At 46.0% G+C, this 27,518-nt stretch overlaps 2 protein-coding genes across 3 annotated transcripts in view; both read left to right on the top strand.

Annotated features, from left to right (window-relative positions):
* The window catches only part of LOC132250133 (mitochondrial ribosome and complex I assembly factor AltMIEF1), a 43,696-nt gene extending 27,998 nt beyond the window's left edge, over positions 1 to 15,698 (top strand). Inside the window, exons 1-2 of one of the 2 annotated variants that reach the window (XM_059726389.1) lie at positions 14,712 to 14,859; positions 15,460 to 15,698. In XM_059726389.1, coding sequence (XP_059582372.1) covers positions 15,486 to 15,698 — 213 coding nt within the window. In that variant the 5' untranslated portion in view covers positions 14,712 to 14,859; positions 15,460 to 15,485. Of the gene's footprint in view, positions 1 to 14,711; positions 14,860 to 15,459 lie in introns of those variants that run through there. The other variant, XM_059726388.1, reaches the window with a different exon arrangement.
* Positions 15,699 to 15,702: 4 nt separating this feature from the next.
* Positions 15,703 to 23,685, top strand: MIEF1 (mitochondrial elongation factor 1). The gene is made up of 5 exons (XM_006262367.4): positions 15,703 to 15,881; positions 17,543 to 17,691; positions 17,865 to 18,045; positions 20,467 to 20,729; positions 21,710 to 23,685. Exons 2-5 carry the CDS (start codon positions 17,548 to 17,550, stop codon positions 22,514 to 22,516), a joined length of 1,395 nt encoding a protein of 464 aa, XP_006262429.1. The 5' UTR covers positions 15,703 to 15,881; positions 17,543 to 17,547; the 3' UTR covers positions 22,517 to 23,685.
* Positions 23,686 to 27,518: the final 3,833 nt, after the last annotated feature.

Here is a 27,518-nt window from a genome sequence, read left to right as displayed (position 1 = left end):
TGACTGTATGTGAAAAGATGCAGCCTGCACAATTAGGGGCATTGGTGGCGCTTTATCAACCAGTATGTCCCCTTCATAAATGACTGATGCTCAGGTTTCAGTCTGGCCCCAGGCTGAGGGAAACTGGCTGTCTCATGAATTAGTGACTAGGATATAGTGCCCTTTGCTTCTAGGGTACTAGTTCCAGTCTCGTCCCACATAGCAGGACCAGCTAGTTCAAGGGAGTGAGGCAACCCTTGTCTCTGGAGCATTTGTTCCAAAACACGCTCATACTGATGCAACGTAGGTACTAACCTGCCTGTTGTATTCCACTTGTGGGTCCCTGCATGGTGTCAGCAAACCCCTGGCAAACTAATCTGTTCTGAATAACTCGGGCAACATGCACAACCTTAGGGTGAATTGTGGCAAATGCACTGTAGTTAAAAAACAAACAAACTGCAGTACAAGATGTATTGCAAGCTTCCAAGATAGTGGTACTGCATATGACCTTATGGATGTAGCTTGTACAGTCCATGGATGCAGTAAAAGAATGGGTAGCATTTTCTGCAGGAGGCCAGTTGTAGTATCTGTCACTTGTGGCTTGGAAACTGATCCAAGCATCAGTGATCTACCTGTACTTACTCTTAGGTGATAGTCTCAGTCCTACTATCCTTCTGTTACTCTTCTGAAACGTTATATGGTTAAGATGCTACTCTCTGGTGCGGAGCTGGGCACAGAACATGCATTCTTACTGGGCTGGTTCTGGTAAGTAGAACCAGAACCCTGGGATGATTTGAACATAAGGTCAAGGTGCCTAGCCCAGGCACTAATCAGACCCCCCCCCACAAAAATGTTGGGTGGTATGGGCAAAAATGTGCTTCCTAGAGCACTTGGTTGGAATCTGCTAGGAGTACAAAACAAATCCCCTGTTGAATCAGGTCTGTGTGTCCATCGCTGATAATGAAAGAAGTGGGAGCTTGTAACAGGCCTTGTGGGTCCACCACCCCAGCACCTGCCAGCTTTCTTCAGCCCCACCTCCCCTCCAGTCTCTCAGCTGCCCTGCCTTTGATATAGTTGTTTGATTTATTGAGGAGGCAGTCCCTGAGCTGGGAGTAGCTCTTCTGGTTCCTTTGCTCTGTCCTTGCTGCTAGGTCCAACTCATGCTGGGGGTGGGGAGGGAGGAAGGGGTTGGGGGTTGGTCTGCACTTCCCGTGGGGTGCTTCCCCTTTAAGGGAGCACTGCCCTTAGGCCTCCAAGCATTTGTTGGGGCTTCAGCTGTCCTGGCCTTAACCCCCTTTTTCCTCTGGACAAGCTCTCAGCCCTTGTGCAGTCTGAGACCTCCATTTCTGGGCCTTGGCCCTGACTTAGCTACAGCCTGTCCTGGGGCTCCAGCTTTGCTTTGCCAGCCCCAACCTTCTCAGCTTTGGTCTAGCTCTCGTCCCTGATAGTGGGGAATCACCTCCCAAGCATCCCACCTGTGGCCTCCTCCTCCTCTGCAGCCACACCTCAGTCCTCCTGCCAAACAGAAAACCCTGCTCTAACTGGTTCGAACCCAAATACAAACCCCTCCAGATCACCAGGTACCTCTCCTGGGCTTGCTTGACTTCAACTACAGTCTGCTCTCCTGGGAGCTCTGTATCCTACAACACCCAGGGCTAAACTGCCTTCTTCAGAGCCAGAAGCTGGGCTTATGTGCCCCAAATCCAGCCCTGTTCTGGTCATGGGACCCTATCTCCTACTCACAGGGCTAATGGTAGAATTAATTTTGCCATTAGCAGCCTGCTCTTTTCTAGCAACTCCCATCTGCTGTCATTTTGCCCTCAAGCTTCCTGAAACCTGCCTCCTGCTACACTCCCCACATCCTCCCTTCCTAGTAATGGGGACAGGGGTTCCCTGTTACAGAGCTATACCATGATGAGCAAAATGGCTGTTGCCCTGAAGCCTAAGGCTTTAGCCCAGATGGAGCTGCAGCAGGTGCAGATCTTGGTGGTAGTAATACCTGTTCAAATGAGAACTCTGCAGGAGTCAGTCCCGTCCAATTCCAGAGGAACAGGTAGAGCCTCCACTGCTCCCAGAAAGAATCTGGGTCAGGTCCCCAAAATCAGGTTAGCTAAAACAAGTGCTATGACATGTCCAGTGCAACCACACATCTGATCCTGGAAAGGCTGGTCAGGAGACTGGAGCTGCCTTTAATTTCTGAAGGATAATGGTGCTGGAATGAGGATGCCCTGTGTCTGAGCCTTGGAAGGTATTGTGCTTCTGGTGGTGTCTGGCAAAATCTCCTTGGGCACATGAATGAATCTTCAAGGCCCACCAGCTTTGTCACTCTGTTTGATGGATTCAGATGAAATGTATCCTGTGGGTACAATGTATCCTTAATTTTACCAGATTTTTGTACCTCACCTCTTCCTGATGATTTGTTAAGGTAAGTACATTACTCTTCTGGACTGCTGGTCTTGTTCCTTGAGGGATTTCTTTGGATATGTGAATTTTTCTCAGATGCAGGTCTTGAAGTGAGAAATGAAGGTGCTCTCAAGGGTAAGAAATTCACACATTTCTTACACTTAAGTACTAAACAGTTTAGCCTCTAAAATGGGGTCTTCTTTTGAACAGAACCTTTGGAAGAAGCTTTCAGGCTGTAACTGAAGTCCTGAGCATAAGTTATTCCTCTTCCTTGTAACAGTTCCATAATATGGACAAAACAGACCATATTAGCTTACACAGTGTTTTTCTGGGGACTGGTCCTGCAAAATGGTCAGTGGAAATACTCATGTGTGTAATGTTGTATATGGATGCTGAAATAGAACCTTTGCTTTATCAGTGATAAAACAAGTGTTAGGGATTATGAAGAAAGGAACTGTAAACAAAATGGAAAGTATCATTATGCCCCTATATAAATCCAGGGTGCATCACACTCTGAATGGTGTGCCCAGTTCTGGTCCCCCATCTCAAAAAGGATGTTGGGAACTAGAGAAGGTCCAGAGAAGGGCAACAAGGATGATTAGTAGTATGGAGGGGCTTCCATATGAGAAGAGACTAAAGAGGCTAGGCCTATTCAGCTTAGAAGAGAGATTGGTTTATGAAATATTAAATGGTGAAGAGAAAGTAAATAGGGATGTATTATTTCAGCTCTCTCACAGTACAAGTAATAGGGGTCACAAATGAAACTAGCATGCAGTAAATTTAAAACTAACAAAAGGAAGTTCTTTTGCATGCAATATGTAATTAAAGTCCTTGTCACCAGATGTTGTGGAAGCTGAGTCTAACCAGATTCAAAAAGAGGTTGGATAAATTCTTGGAGGAAAGGGGCATTGTTAGCTATTGAGCCCCAGAATCAGAACTTCTCAGACCTAAAGGGCTGGAGGCTGCAAGTAGAAGAGGCATAAAAGCCCTGGTCATACCCTGTTCAGTCTGTTTTTCAGCATCCACTGTCTACCCCTGTGTGACACAGGATGCTGGGCAAAATGGACCCAGTAAATAGCAATTATTATGTTCAAGAAAAGATTGAAATAGCTTACTAAAGAGTCAAAAAGGTCTTTCTGTATGTGATTATTTCCATAGAGAGAGCGAGAGATGGACAGGATGCTTATCACTATATACACTTCCTACTGTGAACACAAGGGCCAAAATCTCAGCTGGTGTAAATGCGCATGATGCCCATTACACCACCACGGAGCTTTGTGCAGTGTCTACGTGGCCAATACCACAAAGAGAACAATTTACAGACCTTAGAAGGGAGACTTTGTGTAGCTGTCAAATAGGTCCTTTATATAACTGCTTTCAGGACTCTCGCATCCTTATTTTGAAATATACTGACAGCTTGAAGGAGCTTTAAGGTGAAAAATAACAGTTTAGGTAAGCAGTCTGAGCTGGCATTAAGATAGCTGGACTTTAAGTTTATAGTTGTCATGAATGCTGCAGTTTTAGTAGAAAAGTTGTATTATGAAAAGAGCCATTACAGCCAGAATATTTTTGGAGGTGATCCACTTTAATTCAATTGATTCAGTTATTGGGGTCTCTAGTCTCATTACAAACCAACAAATAAAAGATTTCTGTACTGAAGCATATTGCTCCTTTCTGCTTATAGTCTAACCTTCCACATATGCACATATAGGGCACTTGTACACATGATGGGGGTTTAGTCCTTAGGGTTTTATTCTATGTCCCCTAAATTGAAACGGTGGGTTTTTAATTGAAACTCACCATTTCAATTTCCTGTCACATTATTATGAGGGGCCCCATCTTTTTTTTTTTTTGTCAGATCCGGAGCCTGCCCAGGCCAGGGGGCAAGCTGCCAGCAGGCCAAGCAGCCCCTAAGCTGTGGGGAGCCCTGGTCCTTTCCTCTGTGGCAGCAGTGCCCCTTCAGGGCTGCCCGGGAGGGCTGCTAGCAGGCCAGGGGCTGCCCCAGCGTGGAGGCAACACCTGGCCCGATCCAACTGTTCCCCAAGCTGGCCTGAGGAGCAGTGCTGTGGGCTTCCAATGGGCAGGTTCAGGGAACAGTTGGATCAGGCTAGGTGCTGCTTCCAAGCTGGGGCAGCACCTGGCCCACCAGCAACCTACCTGGGCAGCCCTGGGGGTTGCTGCCACCATGGAGGGAAGGGCAGAGGCCCCCCACAACTCAGGGGCCACTCAGGCCTCTGTCAGGCACCCCCCCAGCTGCGGGAGAGGCGGGCAAGCTCTGCCAGGAAAAAAAAAGGAGTGGGCCTCTCACCTTTTCTCCCTTCAGCAGGCACCTGCTGAAAGCAGAAGTGGCGAGGGGCCCCATCCTTTTTTTTCTGTTGGGGCTGCCCACCTCTCTGGTGGCCAGGGGGCAAGCTGACAGCTGCAATGCATCATTGCAAACTGCTCATCTAAAACCCCCCAAACTGGTGCACATGTAATGTGTGATGCCATTAAGCCATACAAATGACATTTTTGTCATATGTACATCGTGACAACCATCATATGTACAAGCACCCATACACACTCAGGTGATGCAATGAGTTAGGGCTCTATTACTCGCTGAACAGATTGATGATGAAGATAGGGCATATATAGGAATTGCCACACCAGACAAGAACAACAGTCCACCTGATCATGACCTGTATACCGTACTTCAAATGAAGATGCAACAACTCCTACAAGCAACAATTATGAATAATCTTTGCATACTGGAGACTTTCTCTTAACCTGTCATGAGGCCAGGTCTATACTATCTTCTTGTTGAGTCCAGGACTGCTGAGGAACAATATCTGCCCACTCACTCCTCCTTGGAAGGGTCTGGAAATCAGTCAAGATGTATCTAAGAAATCTATGCCATCTAATTGCTGGACCTGAGCGTTAATGCAATTGGAGTGAGTGGTGTGGGCTCAGAAGAGAGGCACTATTACATAGACAGCCTTGCTTTTTGGCTTGCTCCACGTTGCCTGAGAGTTTATGATTGCTTACAATTGTTTTAACCTACTTAATGTAATTTTGGGTGTTCTTACATTTCAGTATCAATGTCTATTCTTAGCATGAATCTTTCTAACCTCTTGGCATCAAGCAATAACTTATGAAACTCACTGCTCTATGTTAAATTTCCAGTTTCATAGTTAGTTACCCTTTCTCAAAGGGGACTTCAGTGAGCCTGCTGTGTTTACCTGTGTGCCAAACTTTGGTCCTCATACTTCTCTCATAAAACTTTACTTATTTTTCTGCCTTAAAGCAAACACCCTCAATCTTTTCAATTTCCTTTGCTATGCAAGGCTTTCCATATATCTATGCATTTTTCTCACCTCTCTGAACCTCTTCCATTCTAGCTACTCCTTTCCTAAGGCAGGGTGACCAGGGTAAGCAGCGTATTCCAGACTGAGTATATGTTCAGCATTATTTTCCATCCCATTATTTGTGTCCCAATATGGATTCAACTAAAAATAGAATACCACAATTAGCTCTGCTAATCTTCTTTTCTTTTTTTTTTTTTTTTAAGAAGGGGGGGAGAAACGGACACAACTATAAAGTATAAATTTAGGGTAATGGAAAGGAACTAGATTTGATTGGGTCAAAAGTTTTCTGGTATATTTTATGACTTGGAGTGCATGAGTTTTATGGTAAGCCTATACCAGTTTACATTAAGAAATGCATGAGGATGTGTATATGGCATTTATATTTAAATATACTGTTTTCATATGTTTACAAAACAGAGTTTAAAAAAAAATCTTTAAAAAAGAGCTAATGACATTTCACTTCAGGAAACACCAACCTCAACCATCTAGGTAAAAGGATGCTCTCTGTTATTGTTCATCTCCTTTCTGAACAAGCCTGGAAGAACAACTTGTAACATGTACCAAATACAAAGGTTTGAACAGAACTGGTACTCAGTCGAAGGCAGTGATGCCCAAAGGTCCCATCTCAGTAAAGCATTTAAATCTTATTTCAGGATTAAGTCTATGCCGTGCCTGGCTTCCTGTGATCAGAGACTCGAAGAAGAATGCCTTGCATTTGAAAGCCTGTCTAACATTATTCCAGCTACAAAGTTGGTCCAATAAAAGATGTCACCCTAAGAAATCCTTGCCTCTTTCAGGATAAATACAGACAAGTCAGAGGCAAAGTGTTAATTCGGATCATTCCCAGCTACTTAATGTAGGACAATGTGTCCATCTAAAATCCAGGGTTTGCTGTGAGATAAAACACTCAAATCCAAATCAAGCTGATGGAATCAAGCTGGTCATCTGTTTTTAGTCTCAAAAAAGGCAGCTGTAAGTGTTATACAGTGGGATTGCTCATGTGCTTAAATAAATGTTGTGGGGAGCTGTACTTTTAAGAAGTTTTGGCATCCCAGAAGTTCCTGTTATGAACTGAGAGGCTGCAGGAAGCAGGTGTCAACGTCAGTCTGTCTGGCTCCAAGCTAGTGATTTGTGAAGGATGTGTGTGTAAACAGTTGCTGGTTTAGGGACTCTGTACTGGTTATAACAGCAGGACCATCACCTGGAGGAACACATTATTTGTGCCACAATAGAGCGAGCTATAAGGGTTATGTCAGTAGCTTGGGTGTCTTCAAATGTCCTCAAGGAGGCAGATTCATACACGATTTGTTAAGACGTGAGGCCAAGGTGTTTTGCTCTTTTAAATAATTATTGAAACTTCTCAATTTTTGTTTATAATGAAAAGATTTAACTAGGCAGGGGACAGGGGGAGGGAGGTATGAGGGTCATGGCTGCTCTTCACTGTTGATATAGAAGACATCAGATTGACCAGAGAGAGATAGGAATACCACCAAGCTAAGAGGATATCGCCAGTAATACTATTTTCCTAATTTAGAGTGATAGACTTGTTGCTAAATTCTGTACTTAATCTTCCTACCCCCATTTTACAGGAGTGGGGCTCTGGGGCGATAGGAATAAAAAGATCAATAAGACCTTTGAGATATGACCTCTAAATCTTCATCTACCACAGAACAGAATCAGAGGAGGGTCATGGCAGAATTAAATCATATTTTGGCATCTGTATTCATCTGTGTAGAGTAGAGGATTTCTTATTCCTCAAAAGCATTTCTAAAATAAAGGCTAACAAGACTTAGCGCCCCCAAAACTGGGCTGGTGACAGCGGCTCCAGTGCCACCACCAGTGCAGTGCCGTGCCCAGCCCCTGCCACGCGCTACTCCGCTACTGTGCACACAACACCAGTGCATGCCAGCCTCAGAACGGCCTTGTGGGAGAGAGGGGCGGGGTCAGGTGGGCGCACTCCACACCGCCCAGCCCCTTCCCAATATTTTCTAGTGCCGCTTATGTTGGCAGATGACAGAGCAAGGAGCAACGGTCTCAAGTTGCAGCAAGGGAAGTTTAGATTAAATATTAGGAACAATTTTCTCGCTAGGAGGGTAGTAAAACACTGGAACAGATCACCCAGAGAGGTGGTGGAATCTCCATCCTTTCAGGTTCTTAGGACCTGGCTAGAAAAAGCTTTGGCTGGGATGATCTAGCTGGTGCTGGTCCTACTTTGAACAGGGTGTTGGACTAGATGACCTCCTGAGGTCTCTTCCAACCCTAATTTTCTGTTGTTCTATGATCTATGGTTCTATTGTTCAATGCTGCTAGCATACGTGGAGCTAAAGGTTCCCTAGCCTAGATAGTTTTGGGCTGCTAGAGTACTAGTAAAATTCCGACCTTACAAGAGATAACAAACTGAAAGTTGAGATGGAAGTTGTTTTGAAGCTAGATGCTTTAAAATTTGGCCTATATAACAAAAATGCCTAAGGAGTTCTTGATTGGAAGGGTTACTTTGTTAAAGTTTCAACACTCCTTACCCTTTCAGTGAAGGTTTAAGAGCTCATAACAAGCATTTCTGAGAATCTCTACTAGTGATACTAAAGAAAAGCTGACTTGACATTAGAGAAATGTGAAAGTTAAAATAAAAGGCAGGAAAAAAACTTTAAAAGAAATAGGAACTAAGCTTTCACACTACTTATCTACACGATGAAGAAGCAAAGAATAGCAAAGACATGGTTCTATTTTTTAATTCTTTCAAGTTACCTTTGTAAAATATATTTTTTTCCCTCAAAAAAATCTTTGTTTTACTGTTGCCTATTTTTTGCTGTTGTGATTTCTGTATCCCTTTGTGAACTGAGGAAATTAAAGGACATTTTTCAGAAGTCAAACTGAAGAACCTGTATAGTCCAGATACCATATTAACATTTAATGTGTGATTTGAAAGAATCCGTTCTCCTGGGTGGGAGGGTGTGGGAGGAATGAAGCCCCTTCTCATGGTGTTTAGAGGAAGCCCTGTCCTCTAGAGAGGGAATGTATCTGTCAGCGAGACATGTTGAGGGTTGATGGGAGTCTGCTTGTCCAAAAAGTTGGGAAAAGACTGTATTAAATTAAATGTTAAAAGCTAGTATGGAGCCAGAAAATACTGACAGTATTTTATGTCCATTCTACAATCAGGACACTTTCCAGAGATCAGAAAACAACCCATCAGTAATAACTTTATGCTTCAGATGCAACTTAAAAAGATAGTGGAAGGGGATTACAGTCTTGTTATGAGCAGCATTTGTCTCAAATTGGAAGGTCTACCAGACTACCGCAAAATGGGATGCATCTAACATGTTTACATCAAAGAACCAAGTCAGCCAGCATGCACTAATACCGGCTCATACTAAGAAAGAGTAAGAATACTGGAATGGCAGTTTTTCGTTTCCAGTACACATATCCACAATGCACCACCTCACTGGAACAGCACCCAAAACCAGGATCCCTATTAATTCAGACACAAAGTCTTCCTTTGTAGACAACATGGTTTCTGTAGTCCTGATTCTGCAAGCAGACCTCTCCAGGTTCAGGGATTACCCTGTGCAGAACAGTAGATGGCACTACTGTTTGGGCTTTGGGCAGCAAGACCCATGTCTTGGTATACGTGGGTTGCTTGATACAACAGGCCCCTGGCTCTACAATATAAATACTAATAATGCTGTTGGTTACCCAAGACGGTGTCCAAATGAACCTAGAGATCTACTGCAACTCGTAGGTCTGGAGATGAATGACCTTCCGAGAAAACAAAAACCCAAACCAAAATAAATTAGGTTTGTTCTGGAAATGGACATAAAATGTGCACTGAGCTACTGGTATGCTACCGTGCCTCAGAACCCGTGGAAATGAAGATTGGCTCTACAAATATTGGAAGCAGTCTTCAAAACTTTTTCTATCCTCATAAAGCAGTGGAAACAAACCATCTCAAAATCAACCACAGATATGGAAAGTATAATGTCATTATACTCCAACATGGATAATATCACTCCCCATGATGTGACACACTGCCTATTATCATAACGTGCACTATGTGTACCATTTTTTCATTGTGTGCTGCCATACAGTTCAATTCCTGTTACTGTCACTTCCATTTAATATCTCAGGCTTTTATTAGTCCTACGCATGTGACACCGCCAAGGTTTGACTATATAAATCAATTCAGTGGCCTCATCTAGAATGCAGGGTGCAGTTCTGGTCAGCCTCCTCTCAGCAAAGAACACTGCAAAATTAAAGTAGAGTTTGAAAAACAAGAATGATTAGGGGCCTGGAAAGTGTTCATTCCCATGAGGAGATATTGAAAAGCCTGGGGTTGTTTACCGCAAGCAAAATTGAATGAGGGAACATGATTAAACAGATTAAATAATAATGGCACTGAGAAAGGAGAAGGAGCTCCTGTTTTCCTATTCTGTTCTATTATCATAATATCTGACTGCCTTCATGTAGTGAAGTGACCTAGCTAACCTCTGTCACATGTAGTTTGTGCTTTCTCTTCCTAGAGGAGAATTGAGTACGTTGATGTTGGAAAAAGGAAATGTGAGGAAGTGTGTTTTGCACTTGGAGCATGAAGTGGAAAGGGGCTTGCTTCCTAAGGGAGTTCGTTTCATAGCCTGAGGCAGGGGTTGGCAACGTTTTTTGGCCAGAGTGCTGAAAAAACCACAATGTCTACCTTGGAAAGTGCCAGAGTGCCAACGTGCTGGAGCCTGGAGCAGCTGTTTGCAGCCTCCCATCTGCAGCCTGCCTACGGAGCCCAGTCTGTTTGCAGCAGGGCTTGCAGACTCCCAGTTGCCTGCTGGGAGCAGACTGGGCTTTGTGGCTGGTAGCAGCTGCTTAGAGCCCAGGCTGGCAGTGGTGTACCGAGCAAAATGGCCTTGCGTGCCATGCTTGGCATGCGTGCCAGGGGTTGCTGACCCCTGGTCTGAGGCTTAGTTTATACTCATTTGGTTCTAGCAGCACAAGTTCTAGCAGTAGATAACAGCCATCACCACCATAGTACAAGCATGTCCCCAAGCTGCTGGTGGCTTCTTGTGGTTTCTCTGCAGCTGTCATGTCATGAGAGCACAAAGTATATACTGGGAAGGGACCAGCTACTGAAAGGACTGATTCAGCCAACAGAAAGCGCAAGAGTCTTTCACTTCTGAGAGATGGTACAACTCTGCTGACCAAAGGGGGCTTATGCAGCTTTACAGGAGTTCTGAGTGTTTCTGTGCTCAAGGCTTTGCTAGCAAATTCAGAGCTGAAAAACAGATTTTCACACAAGGCACAATATGACTGTCAAATTTGTTGCTATGTGAAATCACTGAGGCTAAGAACTCAGCAAAACTCCAAAAGGGGAAATGTTTTGCACCAGAAGTTTTTGATGCGATGCTAAGGGTCATGCTTCAGGGTTTAATTTCATCTCTAACTTTCAGGAATTTAGAATGAAATCTAAAGGAGAGGAAGATTATCCCACCGCGGCCTGCTGTAGGGCTGTTACAGCTGCCTCTGAAGAATTTGGTGCTGGCTCAAGACTGGATACAGGAATAGATTGACATCAGGCCTAATTTATTGTGGTAAATCATGTGTGCTCCTAAACAAGATCCATTTTTAGAGTGCTCACAGCCACAGTAATTAAAATAACTTATTTTTTTTCTTGTTAAAAGAGCAAATGTTATACGAAGGTGGAGGAGAGAGAATAAACTTCTTTCCCACCAGTTGCAGGAAATCACTTCCCTGGCCAAAACTTCACAAGCTAGAACAGAACTTCAGTTGAAATTCCACACCTGCAATTCTGCAAGCAAACATTACGTGCACATAGCAACGCACTCCACAGTAGCTGCAAAGCAGAACTGATACCTTTTCCTCTTCTATTCAACACACAAAAATAGAACGCCCAATTTCTGTAGTCCCCTTTACCAAAAAAACAAACTGTCACAGGGCACTAGAGGATTAAAAATTAAATCAACCTGAAAACATGACCAACCTTTCCCATTCCTCGCAGATATCAACAAGCACCAAATTCTAAAAAACCAAGCATCAAATTCTAAAAAAATATCTTTTATTAGAGCAACTAAATAGTTGGAGAACTTGTTCTTTGCAAGCTTTTGGGCACCCTTCTCCAGGCATATAGAGTCTGCCTGAAGAAGGGTGTGTACGCCTGAAAGCTTGCAAAGAACAAGTTCTCCAACTGTCTGGTTGCTTTAATAAAAGATATCACATCTACCCAAAGAACCTCATCTGCCTGTGTTCTTAGACCAGCGCGGCTACAATCAACAACCCTACAAAGTACCAGAAATTTGTCTACCAAAGAACATTAAACATATAGATACAAGGCCTTGGGGGCTGCCTGCTTTGTAGCTTTTGTCATTCAACCACCAGGGGTTCTTTGCACTCTTTCCATCCCCCCCCCCCCCCCAACAACCTCCCTGTGTGCTACCCACCCAGTCTCTTTTATTTCAGAAATTCCCTGCACATCCCTGTTATCTGTGTCTAGAGTTGTGTGTGCCCTCCCATGCTAGGGGCTCTTTGTGGGTGCATATGCCTTCCTAAAGATCCTTTAATCTTGTCTTGCCAGGACTGGGATCTAATTGCCCCATCTGTACCAGGCTTCTCCATTCTCCCCTGTGACAACAGTTCTGTGCTGCATCCCTATTTCCACTTCCTTCCATGCTCACCATCTCTCCCATGATTGCAACTCTGTGTTCCCTTCCCTACCTTCCTCCCCTGCCAGGGGCTCTATGGGCTCCCTCTTCCCCCTATAATAATGCCCCCCAGTGTTCCTAGAGGTTTTATATTACCCCAGCTTTTCTTTCCCTCATGCTAGGGTCCCCTTGTTCTCCACAGTCTGCCCAGGGCTTTGCCTGCCCCTGGTCTCCGCCATGTCTGGGACTGTGGCAGCCACTGTTGTCTCACAGTAGTAGCTCTGCCTCCATCCCCAATTTACTCCCAGCCAAGGGTACTATGGTATGTGCCTTCCTAGTCCCTCATACCAGGGTCTCCCATTCTGTTCTCTGTGCCTGGGACTGTGCCTTAGTATCACCCTGCCTCCATCCCTGCCTCACCATTATTTTGGCTGGAAGATGAGTGATTTGGGGTGTGAGGGTATCAACTTGCTATCAACTAGTAGGAGGATGGGCAGGAGAAATGCAGGGCACCAGCCCCAAGTGAACTGAAGCTGCCAAATATTTTGAGGGAGAGGGGGGATGAAAAAGCTTAAAAAGGAGGATGCCAGGAGACTGCCCTTTATGCCTGGCACTACCACGGCCTAAACAGCCTAACAGGTTCCTACAGGTCAAAAGGCTGAATGGTGGCTTCAGCTAAGGCCTCCCCTAACAATGCCCCTGCCTCCCCTCTGCTCATCCCCCTGCTGTAGGAACCTGTTAGGCTGTTTAGGCTGTGGCAGTGCCAGGCAGAAGGGCAGAGTCTCCTGGCATCCTCTTTTTTACCCATTTGCATTCCCCTCTCCCCCAAAATATCTGGCAGCTTGAGCTCACTTGCGGCTGGTGCCCTGCATTTCTCCTGCCAGTTCCCCCTTCTGCATGCCGACCCAATACCTAGCTTGGTCCCTGGAGTGTTATAGGGCATGGGGTGCCAGGTTCAGAGGCAAGTGTGGTACAAGTGGAGATGGAGAGAGAAACACCATCTGGCCTAGCCAACTCAGTCAGTTAAGGCAGGGTTCTCCACCTCCTTAGACTGGACCCCTTGGAAAATGCCAATACCGAACTTCCACTGGTACAGCGGACAATAAGCTGAATATGGGCCAACATTGTACCCTTGTTGCCAAGCAGGTTAATGGTGTCCTGGGCTGCATTGGTAGGACTGTTGCCAGCAGATCACGGGGAATGATTATTCCCCTCTATTCAGCACTGGTGAGGCCACATTTGGAGCACTATGTTCAGTTTTGGACCCCCACTACAGAAAGAGAGTCCAGCAGAGAGCAACAAAAAATGGTCTGGGGGCTGGGGCACATGATTTGTGAGGAGAGGCTGAGGGAACTGGGCTTGTTTAGTCTGAAGAAGAGAAAACTGAGGGGAGATTTAATAGCAGCCTTCAACTACCTGAACAGGGGTTTGAAAGGGGAAGGAGCCGGACTGTTCGCAGTGGTGGCAGATGACAGAACAAGGAGCAACAGGGAAGTGAAGGTCAGATATTAGGAAGAACTTTCTCAAGAGGCAGGTAGTAAAGCCCTTGCGAGACAGGCTGTGGGATCTCCATTCTTGGAGGTTTTTAAGACCCAGGTAGACAGATAGTTGAGATAGTTGGTCCTGCTGGGAGCAGGGGGTTGGTCTAGATGCCCCGAGGTCCCTTCCACCCTCGTGTTCTAGGATTCAACCTCGTTTAGACCTCAGGCAGCGCTGCAGGGCCTGGGAGATGCCAGCTCTAAGCTTCTGCTTGGCTTTTCAAGGACAGAAAACGACCAGAGCTGCTCTCCTGCCACACAGCACTTTGAGCCCCAGGAGAGGGGGGCACACAAGCCTCCTAACCCCACCAACTCCTGCTTGAAACCTCTGGGTCAATGCCGGGAGCCTGTGCGCCCAGCAGCACTGCCAGGGCCACACCCCCGCAGAAGCTCCCCGTTCCTCCCGGTTGAGAGCAAGCCTCCCGCTATCCAGAGCCCCGTGGGGCACCTCTGCCCTGCAGGCAGCTGTGAGGGGTCTGCAGGTCTGGGCTGGGAACGCGTGTGGGTGCTTGTGGTACAACAAGAATCACGACACTGAGTGGAGGTGACATCTGTTATGTACACCAACTAGATATTTAAAAAAAAAATCTTTATTTTCCGGCCCAGGCACCCCTGTTCAGGCATGGGAGGATGCAAAGATTGTGAAACTTCTTCTAGGAGGAAACGAGGGAGAAGGACATACCGCCTGTCCCCTCGCGGCCCCGCCTATAGCGCCCCTCGGCGAGAGCCACGAGCCTGCTCTGGGCGGGGAGGCCCAGCGAGCCGCAGGGGATGCCGGAAGTCCTCCTGGTGGGGACGTTCTAGTCTCCAGTTCGCTCCTCTATGGTTTCCGGGAGGGGTCACAACCCGGAAGTGAAGCGGCCATATTGCCGGGTGACCCCGGGAGTGGTGCTGAGGGGAGGAGGTGGTGTTGAACCCCCGCGACGGGCTGACAGTGAGGGCCCCTCAGCCCCTTTCCGGGTGAGCGCGGGGCGCGGGCCGGGCTCCTCGGCGGGGGGTCCCTGACCTTCCCCCCCAGGGCCTCCCGCCCCAGGGGTCTTGCACGCCCGGGCCCGTTCTCTGTGTGCTTTTCTCACCCCCCAAGGGGTCCCTCTGCCCCGGGGTCCCCGCTGCCCAGCCTTCCTTCTGGCCCCGCGGGCTCCTGTCGCTCCCAGGGGCCAGCCCGGCTTCCCCCAGGGGTGCTTGCTTGTCTCTTCAGCCCCTTGCTGGGGTCGTTTTTCCCCAGGTTTCATAGGGAGTCTCTGCCTCACTGCCCCTGGCCCGGCTGAGCAGCCGGGAGGACCCTGCATATGCTGACAGGCTGTTTCCTGCCTACAATGGGGAGTCTTGTCACCTGCAGCTGGAGGTGTTTCTTTCTCTTTCCTGGGTGTTTTCCAGTAGGAAATTCCCCCAACCCCAGTAGGAATCCAACCCTTGGATTCCTACTGGGAAATCTCCCCCCCAGCGCCTTGGTTTTTGCTTCCAGGTCCCTCAGGGTGCAGGGCTGGGGTTGCAGGTGGATGCCTGAATAATGTACCTGAAAGAGAAGTTGTTGACTTTGGGTGTCTCATTCCTTTCTAGTGTGCTGTGCCCTGCATGTGTCCCCCATGGCAGCGTGGTCCCGCCAGGCCGTCCTGAGCCTCTATCGCACTCTGCTGCGCCAGGGCCGCAGGCTGCGCTTCACCGACCGTGATTTCTACCTTGCCACCATCCGGCGCGAGTTCCGCAAGAACAAGCAGCTGGAGCAGCTGGAAGACAAGGAGAGACAGCTGGAGAAAGGGCAGGCCTTCCTGCACAGCAAACTGGGGGGGTTAGTTTAGAAATTTCCCTTCTTCCTCTCTTGCTCGGACCCTGCAGCCTTGGTTTTTTGTCTTTTTTAAACCTCTACACCCTGGCCAGATGATTATGATCCTCTACTTGCAACAGACTTGGGAAAAGAAAAGGGTCTGACAAGTAACACAGGAGCACTCTCCTTTTCCCTTCACAGATGTATTAAGTCTCAAGTAAGTAATTTATTATGACATCACAATGTTTTTTGATGCTTGCTTTGGTTTTATTCCTACCAATGACATATATTTTTGTTCCATGGACCAAAATTAATTGGTTTTCAAACTCATTGGAGCAAGGACCATCCTTCTTGAATATTTGGAATTTAAGGTGGACTTGGAAACTGTCCACTGGTTGAGAGACACAAGTGAGGCTGTTTTATGTTGCTTAAATGCAGTTGAATGCCATGCCTTCTGCTTGTTGTTCAATCAGCTTTGCAGGACTGACTTTATAATCGGTTAGAAAACTCCCTTATATTGTCTTTACTTGAGGACCTACCTAAAACCAGAAAGGTGATGAAAGAAAATCCTTTTTTTACCCATATAGTTAATGTGTGGAATTTGTGGCCATTAAAATATCATCAAGGCCCATGGTGTAGCTGGAACTGAGCAAAGTATTTGTGGAGGAACATGAACATTCTGGTACATGACTTGGTTTCTGCATGTGGAGTGAAACCCAACATGTCTGAGGGCCTTGGCCAGCAACTGACACTAAGAAGCAAAATGCTTCCCCTCTGAGCCAACCAGTCCCTAGTGCAGGTGCTTATGTCCTCCTCTGAAGTATCTGGTATTGAATGATGTCAGAGCAGGAATGCTGAACTAGATCAACAACTAGTCAGAGGTAGTACAGCTCTTTCTATGCTCCTGACAACCACTTGAATAATTTTAATTTTTCCTGGGTGAGCAAATACTTTTATAGATTCATAGATTGTCCGGGGGCTGGAAGGAACCTCGGAAGATCATCAGGTCCAGCCCCCTGCACCAGGCAGGAAAGATGGATGGGGTCAGGTGACCCCAGCAAGATGACTGTCCAGTCTTCTCTTGAAGATTTCCAGGGTAGGCTATTGTACCATCGCTGGAGGGAGCTTATTCCACAGTCTGGACACTAACTGTGAAGAAGTTTTTTCCTAATGATGAACCTGAAACAGTCTTCCAGGAGTTTATGGCCATTACTCTTAATTTTCCCCAAGGGTGCCCTGGTGAACAGTTGTTCACTGAGCCCTTGATGTACTCCCCTGATGTAGCAGTAAGCTGTTACCAAGTCCCCTCTCAGCCTTCTCTCTTTCAGACTGAAGAGTCCCAGATCCCTCAGCCTTTTCTCATATGGCTTGCCATGCAAGTTTCTAATCATACGGGTGGCCCTCTTATATTGTACCTTATTGTGGAACTTGCTGTTGCAAGATGGTATTGAAAGAAGTATATCAGTAAGATTTTCTTAGCAGCATTAGATGGTGCATGAACAAATATAGCTAAAAATGATCTTGGTGTCATAATTTACACGTGTTGTTAGTTCTCATGTTTCAGGTTTGCTAACAGATCTGGAGTCTAAGAAACTTCCCTGTGGTTCAAGTGTCTTATACTTATGGATGGTAAAAGGGGTTTCATTGCCTTTCTCTGGGGCATCTGGCCGCTGAGAAATGAGATGGCTGTCTAGGTAGACACGTGGCTTGAGCTCATGTGACAAGGCAGAATGAAGAGCTAAATGGACCATAATTTCCTTCAGTGTGGGAAATCCTAGATTCTTAAGAGCAGTGAGCAGTGGTCTAGAGCAATGGAGGTTTGGATTGGGATTCCACTCTTCTGACTTTTTGTTCCATTTTCTCCCCTACACCCTCAAGGTGAGATGGCAGGCGCTGGGGAGCGCAAGGGAAAGAAGGATGACAACGGTATAGGCACAGCCATCGATTTTGTGCTATCCAATGCCCGGCTTGTGCTGGGTGTGGGTGGAGCTGCCATGCTGGGCATTGCTACACTGGCTGTCAAACGGGTAAGTGTGGGGAGGTGTGAGGGGAAGGCAGAGTGGGGGGGGGGGGGGGGGGGGGCATGGACAGGGGAATGAGGGCATATAATGGACCCTGGCATAGTAGTAACTTTCAAATGGATTGAAACAGAGATTGGGCACTTCATGCAACCAAAATGTGCCCTGTAATGCCATTTCAGATGTATGACCGTGCAGTCAGTGCTCCTAGCAGTCCCACTCGCTTGAGCCAATCAGGAAAAAGAAGCTGGGAAGAGCCAAATTGGCTGGGGTCCTCCTCACGGTTGTTGAGCCAGGACATGAAGACTAATCTGAGCCGGTCCCTACAGACACTTCCCACCGATATTTCAGCTTCAGATGCAGGTAAGAGGAGCAGTGAGATACCTTTTGCATTATACCAGTTGCCCCTAAGCCCTCTCTCCAGTAATAGTGACCTTTAGGTTGGATAATATTGAATCTGCAAAATAGCAATCAGGCATAGACCTTTACCTGGTGTCTTAATCTCTGTTTCTACAAGCTGGCCATCTTGTGGGGGATGGTTTTGGTACTACTGCTGAGGGTACAGCAAGAGACTTAAGGAGGTTTATGCCAGGAATGAAGGAGGTCATCAGCTGCCACAAAATGGGCTCTGTGTCAGCCCCTAGAGATTGAGGGTTTAGACCAGAGGTTCTCAACCTCTTCAGACTTGAGGCATCCTTGAGCAGACTTGGAACACCCTTTGGAAAATGCCAGCTCTTAGTTTTTCACTCTTTTTTGCCTACAGAAAAATAATGAAGCAGGTTTTATTTTTTTTCTTTTGCAAAGAACTCAGACCACAATAATGGATTTCTGTTTGAAATCTCTAGGTTTATCTTGTGAATCATGTTTGTAAACCTAACAGTGCTAACTACCATTGTGTAACACTCCGTGGCACCCTTGAAAGGATCTCAAGGCACCCCAGCATGTTGTGATATCCTTGTTGAGAATGACTGCTTTAGGAAAACCAACAATCTTACATGGTTGTTTAGCTTAAAACAACTAACAGGAAAGAAGTAGATGGGAGAGGCACCGGCTGTTACTTTCAGAGAGTCCTCTAATAGCTGCATAGAGCCATTTTTAGTGGAGCTTATAATTTTTTTCCCCCTCAAAGCTTGCTTAAGGCAGAAGCATCTAATTGCCCTTTTGGGGGAATAGCTTTGTAATCCAGTCAGAGATCTGTGCTGTTATACAAGTAATGTCAATGAGATCCAAAGCATTTTTCTTATCACTTACTGGCTGATGGAAGATGTGAGAAGAGTGGTCCTTAGGAAAACACTTTTCCCTTTCCCCTGGGGAAAGAAAATGCGTGCCCTCTAATTTGCATTGCAGTGGCTCTTAGCTCTTCCTGTCTACTCTGTTGTTTTGGTCTATGTCCAGACCCAGGGTAGTGGTATATCCCCTGCAGCCTTTCCACTTTGAGATACTGTAATCTCATTGGATGTTACAAGCTAAGCTGGGTTGAGCATCTTCTGTTATTTGGTAGGAGGCCTTCAGTAAAAACTCAGGTGCTGTGAGGAATAAAGAAGAGGTATGGTACTCTCTGTTCTTGCATTATGGAAGGGCCCCTCTATGCATTACCTTTATGCCATGATTAACATGTTGAAGCGTCCTAAAATGGTAAACCAGCCATAAAAATGTTCCACGTAAAATGTAGAACATTTACGTCTGGTTTATTTGGCACCTTAAATTGAACATTTGGTGTGTCGGGGGCTGCTCGGGGTCGGGGTCAGGGTCAGCCATCAGCTGATTGTCAGCCTCAGCTCTGGGACAGTCCAGAGTCTAAACCCAGCCACAGGTTATACTGGGCTGCAGACACCTGGCTTTCAACTTATCGGTACAAGGGGATCCTGCGGTCATGATCCCGGGCTCCCTCTGCCCTGGCAAGTAGAAAGGGTAAATGCAGCACATGGCAGGAGGCACAATTGTTGGGACTGGGGACCAGATCCCATAGTGCCCTTACGTGAACGTGTGCCAGGGCCCTTAGAAGCAGCAATGCTTTGTAATTTGCTGTCTTTTAGTTGAAACCTAACGTGAGGTACTGCTCACCTACAGTTATTAAAATTTGTATCCGTTTGCAAAATAAAACTGTTAGTCTCGGTTCTGGTTAAATTCCAACTCGGGTATCTATTTTCTTTCCCTACTAATTTCCTAAATCGTCTCAGAGTACTTTCAGTTGAAGTTACTCACTTCTCTGTCCTACAATGCCAGGTAAAGCACACAAAATAACTGCTAAAAGGCTTGCTGAAAGTGAGGAGGATGTTGATTGTAGCTGTGTAAGTCTAAGGACATAGGCCAGTGGTTCCCAACCCTTTTCTCCATGACCCACAGCTGGGAGCAGAGCGCAGCAGAGGGGAGCTCTTGGCATGGTGTGCGGCTCACTTTTTTTGTGTGCAGCATCGCCAGCATTGCCCCTGCAACCCTCATTTGGGTTGTGACCCAGGTTGGGAACTGCTGACATAGGTAGACAAGGTTCTTTGGGTAAATGTGATCTCTTTCATTAGACCAACTACATAGTTGGAAAAATTTGTTCTTTGCAAGCTTTGGGGTACAAACACCCTTCTGAAGGCCTGAAGAAGGGTGTTTGTACCTGAAAGCTTGCAAAGAACAATTTTTCCAACTATGTAGTTGGTCTAATGAAAGAGATCACATTTACCCAAAGAACCTTGCCTCCCTGAAGGTGACTGCACTTCACAGCCGCCGAGTTATTAATTTTCACTTTGCAGTGAAATATTGGGGATTATTGTCTTTCTCCCTCCTGTCTGGCAGACTCATTCCGACCCCCAAAGCACAAGCCATCTGTTAAGAGGAGCCAGGTAGAGCTGAAGAAGTCGCGCCTTCGTCTGTCACTGCAAGAAAAACTCTTTGCCTACTACCGGAGGAGGGTGGCAATCCCAGTAGAAGAGCAGGCCCAGGCCAAACAGGCTGCTGTAGATATCTGTGCTGAGCTGCGTAGCTTCCTCCGTGTCAAGATGCCTGACATGCCCCTGCGTGACATGTACCTTAGTGGCAGCCTGTACGATGATCTGCAGGTAATTCATGAGGGCATGTGTTGGTATTATTTGGTAGGTTGATTGAGCAGAGGTATTTTAGGCTTCACCATTGACTGTGCTGTGTCAGCACAGCTTTCTTAGTTCAAGAGCCTTCAAGTATCACAGGTACTTCCAGCAAGCTGAGAATATATTTGTGCGGTATATTTGCAAAACAGATGTTATCCCAGTCCCTGCTCCTTCCATAGTTGCTTGTTCTTGCTCTGCCTCCACTACACCTCATTTTTTTTCCCTTACTCGCAATACTCACCTTCCACATATCCCTTTAAATGAGTTACTTCCCTTGGGACCCTTGTATATTCCAGTAGCTCTTCCCTACTTTTTTTTGATCATATAACAGATCTGGATTGGAGACCAATCCCTGCAATTTATGTCCTTGATGTAGAGATGGCCACGGGCTAAGGTGAGCGATTAAAATGTAGTCCTATCTTGTGTGTTAGCACTGAATCAGTACTCTGGGATAGCTTGCTGTGCATTGACTGAAACTTAGATTTGAGGAACTGATTATGTAAGACATTAAAGATCCCCTGCTGCCTCTCTGTAACAGCTGTTGGGGACAGTGCCTGATTTTAATGTGGGATACTTGAGATGTGGCAACTTGAGCTCTGCCTGCAGTTCTGTTATTCTTTGCTTCAAATCCTGAACTACTGTGAAGTGTTGCTGAGGTATACCCAGTTCAGTAGTTGATGATATGATCTCTGGATGTAATTGGTTTAAGTTTGTTAGGAATTTTAAGATCTTAGGAGCAAATGTTATGCTCTGCAGTTCTTTCATTGATGAAGGGGAATGAGCTGTAAACACCTTGCCTGATTAAAGGAATGCAGTAGGTTTCACAAGGAAGTGGAAGTTGCTTCCTGAATCACTGTTTCCAATCCCTTTGGATAGAAGGGATTGGAAGTGGACTGATACTTGGAACCTGCTGGGAGAGAGCCAACTTCTGCCTCTTTTCTCCCTCCTGACAGGTAGTGACTGCCGATCACATCCAGCTCATTGTGCCCCTGGTGTTGGAGCAGAACCTGTGGTCATGCATTCCAGGTGAGGACACCATCATGAACATACCTGGCTTCTGCCTTGTCCGTCGGGAAAACCCAGAGTATTTCCCCCGGGGGAGCAGCTACTGGGACCGATGTGTGATAGGGGGCTACCTCTCCCCCAAGGCTGTGGCAGACACCTTTGAGAAAGTAGTAGCAGGCTCCATCAACTGGCCGGCTATTGGGGCACTTCTGGATTACGTGATCCGTCCAGCAGCACCTCCAGAGGCTCTGACCCTGGAGGTCCAATATGAGCCAGAACAGCAACTTCTTATTGATTTCCTACCATCTGTGACATTGGGTGACACTGTCCTGGTGGCCAAACCCCATCGATTGGCCCAGTATGACAATCTATGGCGACTGAGCATGCGGCCAGCAGAGACTGCACGCCTGCGGGCTCTGGACCAATGCGATTCTGGCTGCCGTTGCGTGTGCCTCAAGATCCTCAAAGCTGTGTGCAAGTCAAACCCAGCTCTGGGTCACCTTACTGCCAGCCAGCTCACCAACGTCATCCTGCATCTGGCCCAAGAGGAGCGTGATTGGTCCCAAAATGTGCTAGCTGACCGCTTCCTGCAGGCACTGAAAGGTCTGATTGGCTATTTGGAAGCAGGTGTCTTACCCAGTGCTCTGAATTCCAAGGTGAACTTGTTTTCAGAGCTCACCCCCGAAGAAGTGGATGAATTGGGCTACACCCTCTATAGCTCCCTTTCAGAACCAGAAGTCTTACTGCAGACGTAATGGAGCCTTACAGAGGAGAATGGTGGTGTTTATCTAAGATGGACTTTGAATCCTGCTAAATATGTCCCCTCCACCACTCTCCTTCTTTCTCCCTATCCCTCCATCTCTCTTTTTAAGGTCATCATCATTTCCTGCTGTTGAGTTTGGTGCTCCCACTGGATTTCTTGGTGCTACTGGTTTAGTTCCACCATTCTGTCCCAGCTGTTACTTTCTGACTGGGGAGAAGGGGGTGGAACTGCAGCTCAGAGACTGTTGCTTAAAAACCTGCAGGTATTGAAATTGTGTATTGGAATCCTATGCTCTCTTCTCCCTGTACTGTCTGCCATGCTGCAGTGAACCCCTTTGCTCCTGCTTTAGAATCAGCAGAATTGGAGCAGTGAATCCAGTGGCAGTTCTAGCAAACTCACTTTTGATGTTCTGTATTTCTCCATTTTTCCTGCTGATTTGCTCTGCATTGTTTGTTTAATTATTTTCTCCCTTGCACATGATATCACCTGCCTCTCTTTCCTCTCTCTGACCTAGAAGTGCATGGAGCAGCCTGAATGGGATGTTTTTAATATGACTACTTATGGCCGTGACGGCATTTCAGAATGTACATTGTCTGACTATTCTAAAGACAGTATTGGGGGGGGAGGGAGGTGTGATAATTACAAGAGAAAAATGTGCATGACAGGTTCCTGCCTCTAGACCAATAGCAGTGTCATGATCTGGGAACAGGGGTGTGTAATAGGTCTCCTATCTGGTGTACCACCACCACAGATATGGGCAGTTCTCGTTGGAGCTGTGACATGCCCTGATGAAGTCAAGGAGGGGGGCATCAAGAACAGCTGGGACCTCAGATGTCTCTTTATGGACTAGAATAGGAAAGGCTGAATTAGAGTGGGGAGGGGCTGTTTTCTTTTTCCTCACTGAGCCAGTAACTGGAAATGTGTAATAGAGGGAAGCAAGATTGTATCTCTTAGAAGATTTTGTCACAGACATGAATAGGCCAGTTCCTCCTATGGTCTAAATCAGTGGAGCCACATTGGCTAATGGCAGCTGAGGGCTTGCCTATGTATGATGAATAAGGTATATTTGTCTATAGTAGCCATCTAGAAATGAGTTGCCTTCCCTTCCTGCTCCCATTGTGTGTCTTTGTTTCAGGGTAAATTAAAGTTGACCTTCCCTTCCTTACTGTCTCTCACGTGCTGCATTTGCACTGTGTGCAGTCTAAAATTGTTATTTGAGGTTTGTGGGGGGACACAATTTACATGTTATCCCTTTGATCCCATCATTAGTGAAATTCTGCTGACTTCCACTTCCCGCTGCCATTGTACTCGAGGCTGGACCTCATTGCCTGTCTCCAAATGATTGTACAGCTTCGAAGAAGTGATCACTGATCAGTTGCACACCTGCACCTTCTATATGGACATTGTGCCCTGCCAGAATGACATGGCTCTATCTGTGCAGCTATACTCTCAGACTAGGGGGGGTGTCCTCCTAGAGGTGTAGCTATATGTCTCAAATAATACGTACAAGCGTGAACTGTGCATGTGTGACCGTGGAGGAGAAACTCTCCTTTACTACCTTCCCTCTTTTGACACCCAACCTTTTTCTTTAAAAGTATCATAAAAGTGGTGGAAATGAATTGCAGTTACGGAGTCTTGAGGGAATGGATACCATCCCCCACCCCCAAGTCCTTGTTTCCATATTACAGGTGCTGGTAGGGGGTTGTGAAGTGAATCTTGGGGTCCCTTAGGCCAGTGCTTCTCAAACTATCTGATGTGGTGGATTGGCAATTTTTTTTCCAGTGGGCCAGGGACCGGTGCCCGGTTCAGCCGGTGGCAGCAACTGCGTGTAACAGCGCTACACAAATGCGTGACCAACTGTTTCTTTCTCTTTCCTCACCTCGCACGATGTGACATCACCTGGAGTGTTGGAACGTACGAACTGTGGTGCTATGACACATCAATGTTATGCTTCTGAAAACATATATTTTTCTTTCCTGGCAACTTGCTGCAGACTGACGACTAGCGGCTTGCGGACCGGCACCAGTTTGTAGACCACCACTTTGAGAAGCACTGCCTTAGGCTACATCTTTTCTCAGACGCAGTGCCAGTGAGAGAAATCCTAGGGGTGCACATGTATCCTAGGCCAAGTTTTTCAGGCAGTTAGTTCTTTCTAGCCAGTTTGTCAGATAGTGCATTATTGCTGCATAATGAACACCATTACAATTTAAAATGTATCACCCTGTCAGGTGCACACTTGGAAGTTTGTGAGTATGTGTAAACTGTCATCTTCAGAAGACTAACAAAAAATTACTTTGTTTGACTTTGTTCTTGTAAGTTTTGCTGGGGCCTATGGTTGAGTGCCCCTCACTCTTATTCCTGAACTTTTCCTTTCTTTCCCTGCCCTCCACTACCAATATTAATCTTCCTGCTGTAAGTCAGTCACCAGCATGCACTGGAGCCATCAAAACAAAAAAAGAGACAGAAATAATATAGAGCTAGTGTCTGTATTTGGCTTCAGAGTGCTTGCCAGATGCATATCTTCATATGGATTTTTTTTATACAAATGCTTTTCTACTTTTGGCAACTTAACCAATTAATGCTCTATAGCCATTTCTTATGCCGCAAAGCTGAATTTCTGTATGAAATGGAGATGAAGGCTGTCTCTCCCCCTTTCCCCAGCCTTTTAATTAAGATTTTGTTCCATTTCTTTTTCATCATTTCATCTGTTTAATTCTGTAAGCTATTAATGGTGGGGGTTTTTTCACTCTGAGCTAACTACCAACCTGGTTCTACAGAGCCAGGCACTCATATTAGAGGCAGTCACCACTGTTGGAAATAATTGCTCCATTGAAGCAGTCGCAGCAGAGGCCAAAGATATAATTGGTCACAAAGGATGCATGGTGGCTCCTCTGAAGCAGGAGTAAGGAACAAAGCGATGGAGGTCATGTCAAACATGCAGGAAGCTTATGCAAATGTCCCTACTATGGCCAAAGAGAAAACTGTTAGTAAGGGTAGTCAAGCTAGTACTTATCAGTATTAAAACTCGCTACAAATCTTGGTGGTAGAGAAGGGAGTGACAGCCAAGACGGTCTTAATGGCTTCCCTCTACAGTCTCCGTCCTATATGAAACTCATGTAGAGCAAAGATGCCCAAAATAGAAAGTGAAAAATGCAGCCCATGGTTGCCAGGAGGAGGGCAGCCCATGAAGACAACTGATTGTAATAGGCTCAGAGCCTGAGTCAGTTGTTCTGCTGTCCTGGCTCTGGACATGGCTTAGTATGCATTACTATTGCTTAGGTCACACAAACCTCATATGTGATTGTCATTTTGTTCCTGGGTATTGCAAAGTGAGGACCAACTGCCTCAGCTGCAGGCTTTCACTGCTGTTGAGGTCAACCATTACTCTTTCAAGTCAAATGAGTTCATTTTAAAATAAAAGCAATTATTTAAATGAGGCTGCCCTTCTCTTCCTCCTGGCTGCTGTAGATCTCTGTCACAAAGTTTGGATGCCCTTGGTACGAAGATAGGAGATGAGATGGCCCCCATCAATCCCAGGCTTCAAGGATGTGGGTTGGAAGGGCAAAGGTCTACTGCATGGTTGATGACAAGAGCGTGTGGAAATTCTGAAATAAATAACTTTCCACAGTATTCTGATTGCCTTTGGTATCTGTGGTATGATGTGTCTTACATTTGTCATGTCTCATTTCTCTTTACTTTGTATGCCAAGGTGTGGGAGGATTTGCCTTGGCACCCATTGTAGTTATATAATCTTGCATTTCTTTAGCACCTGCCATCTTGAAGGTTCTTAACTGCTCTATGTAAGACTCATGTGCACCTTACTGATTTGCAGTTCCTGGACCCTTCTACCTTGGAACGATTCACCAGCTGAATTGGCCAGGATTTCTGTGAGTAATTATCATCCCTGGCTGCCTGCATCTGTCAAGAGATGAAGGCGCCTCATTCAGGAGTGGGTCTCCCTTGGTTTCTCTGAAGTGGAAAGAAACCACGCCTGTTGGCAGGCACCTAATGTTTAGTAAACTTCAAAGACTTTCCCACCTTTCAATCTAAACTTTCCAGTTCAAACTCCCAGCCTTCTTCATTGGCTCATTTATTTGTGTCTGGCAGTTCTCTCTCCCCTGTCAAGTCCAGCTGCATTTTTAGCAAAGTGTCAACATTGGCACAGCTGAGGAAGCCACCTTGTCACTGGTCCATGTGGTAATAGATTCAGGTGGCAGGCAACAAAACCTGGACTCATGTCTGTGACTGGGGAGCATCTTATATGAAGAAACACCGTCTTTTATGACAAAGATAGTATACCAATCTACCAGATTGAGGCAGTGCACCCTCTGCCTTTTGAGCTTCGTGCATGTTTCATTAGAGGTATCTGTGATTGAGTTCTTAACTTGTTTTGGGGGAAATCAGTAGGTTTTTGTTAACAATGTTCAAAGAAGGATTCAAAATCTTTCCTGGTTCTAACTTCCCTTTTTAGTAGCCTTGTTTCAGTGCAAGGGCAAGCACAGGCAAGACCAAGCCTCCCAGGAAAATAGTTGATACAAGCTGCCGAAAGAGAAGTCTCTTTCCAGTGATACTCTCAGATACTAGGTCTGCCTACCTTAATTGAAAAAAAATGTTGCAAGTGACCATTTCTTAAAAACCTGGCAACTTGTAGCAACTGTGCAGCACAACACTTTGCATCCATGCACAACAGCTTTTTTCAGATGAGGTTCCTTAGGTAAATGTGACATCTTTTATTAGACCAACTAAATAGTTGCAAAAATTGTCCTTTGTGAGTTTTTAGGGTACAAACACCCTTCTTCAGGCACAGGGAGAGTTTGTTGTTTCTTTGTGTTCTCTCCTAGATAGAAGGGAAGCCCCTGAAAGCTTGTAAAGAACAATTTTTCCAACTATTTAGTTGGTCTAATAAAATATCTCACATTTACTTAAAGAATCTTGTCTGCCTATGTCCTTAAACCAACATGGCTACAACCAACAAACCCAACAGCTTTTTCAGC

This window comes from Alligator mississippiensis, chromosome 4 (assembly GCF_030867095.1).
Source record: "Alligator mississippiensis isolate rAllMis1 chromosome 4, rAllMis1, whole genome shotgun sequence".
NCBI classification, from domain to species: Eukaryota; Metazoa; Chordata; order Crocodylia; family Alligatoridae; genus Alligator; species Alligator mississippiensis.
Note: the sequence above shows the minus strand (reverse complement) of the source record. Positions and strands in the feature narration are given on the sequence as shown.

What these genes read in the sequence shown, in the direction of transcription:
- MIEF1 (XM_006262367.4), top strand. Translation starts at nt 17,548, where the DNA reads ATGGCAGGCGCTGGGGAGCGCAAGGGAAAGAAGGATGACAACGGTATA. An exon ending in CTACACTGGCTGTCAAACGG is followed by an intron (nt 17,692 to 17,864) that starts GTAAGTGTGGGG and finishes ATGCCATTTCAG; the next exon opens with ATGTATGACCGTGCAGTCAG. An exon ending in GCCTGTACGATGATCTGCAG is followed by an intron (nt 20,730 to 21,709) that starts GTAATTCATGAG and finishes CCCTCCTGACAG; the next exon opens with GTAGTGACTGCCGATCACAT.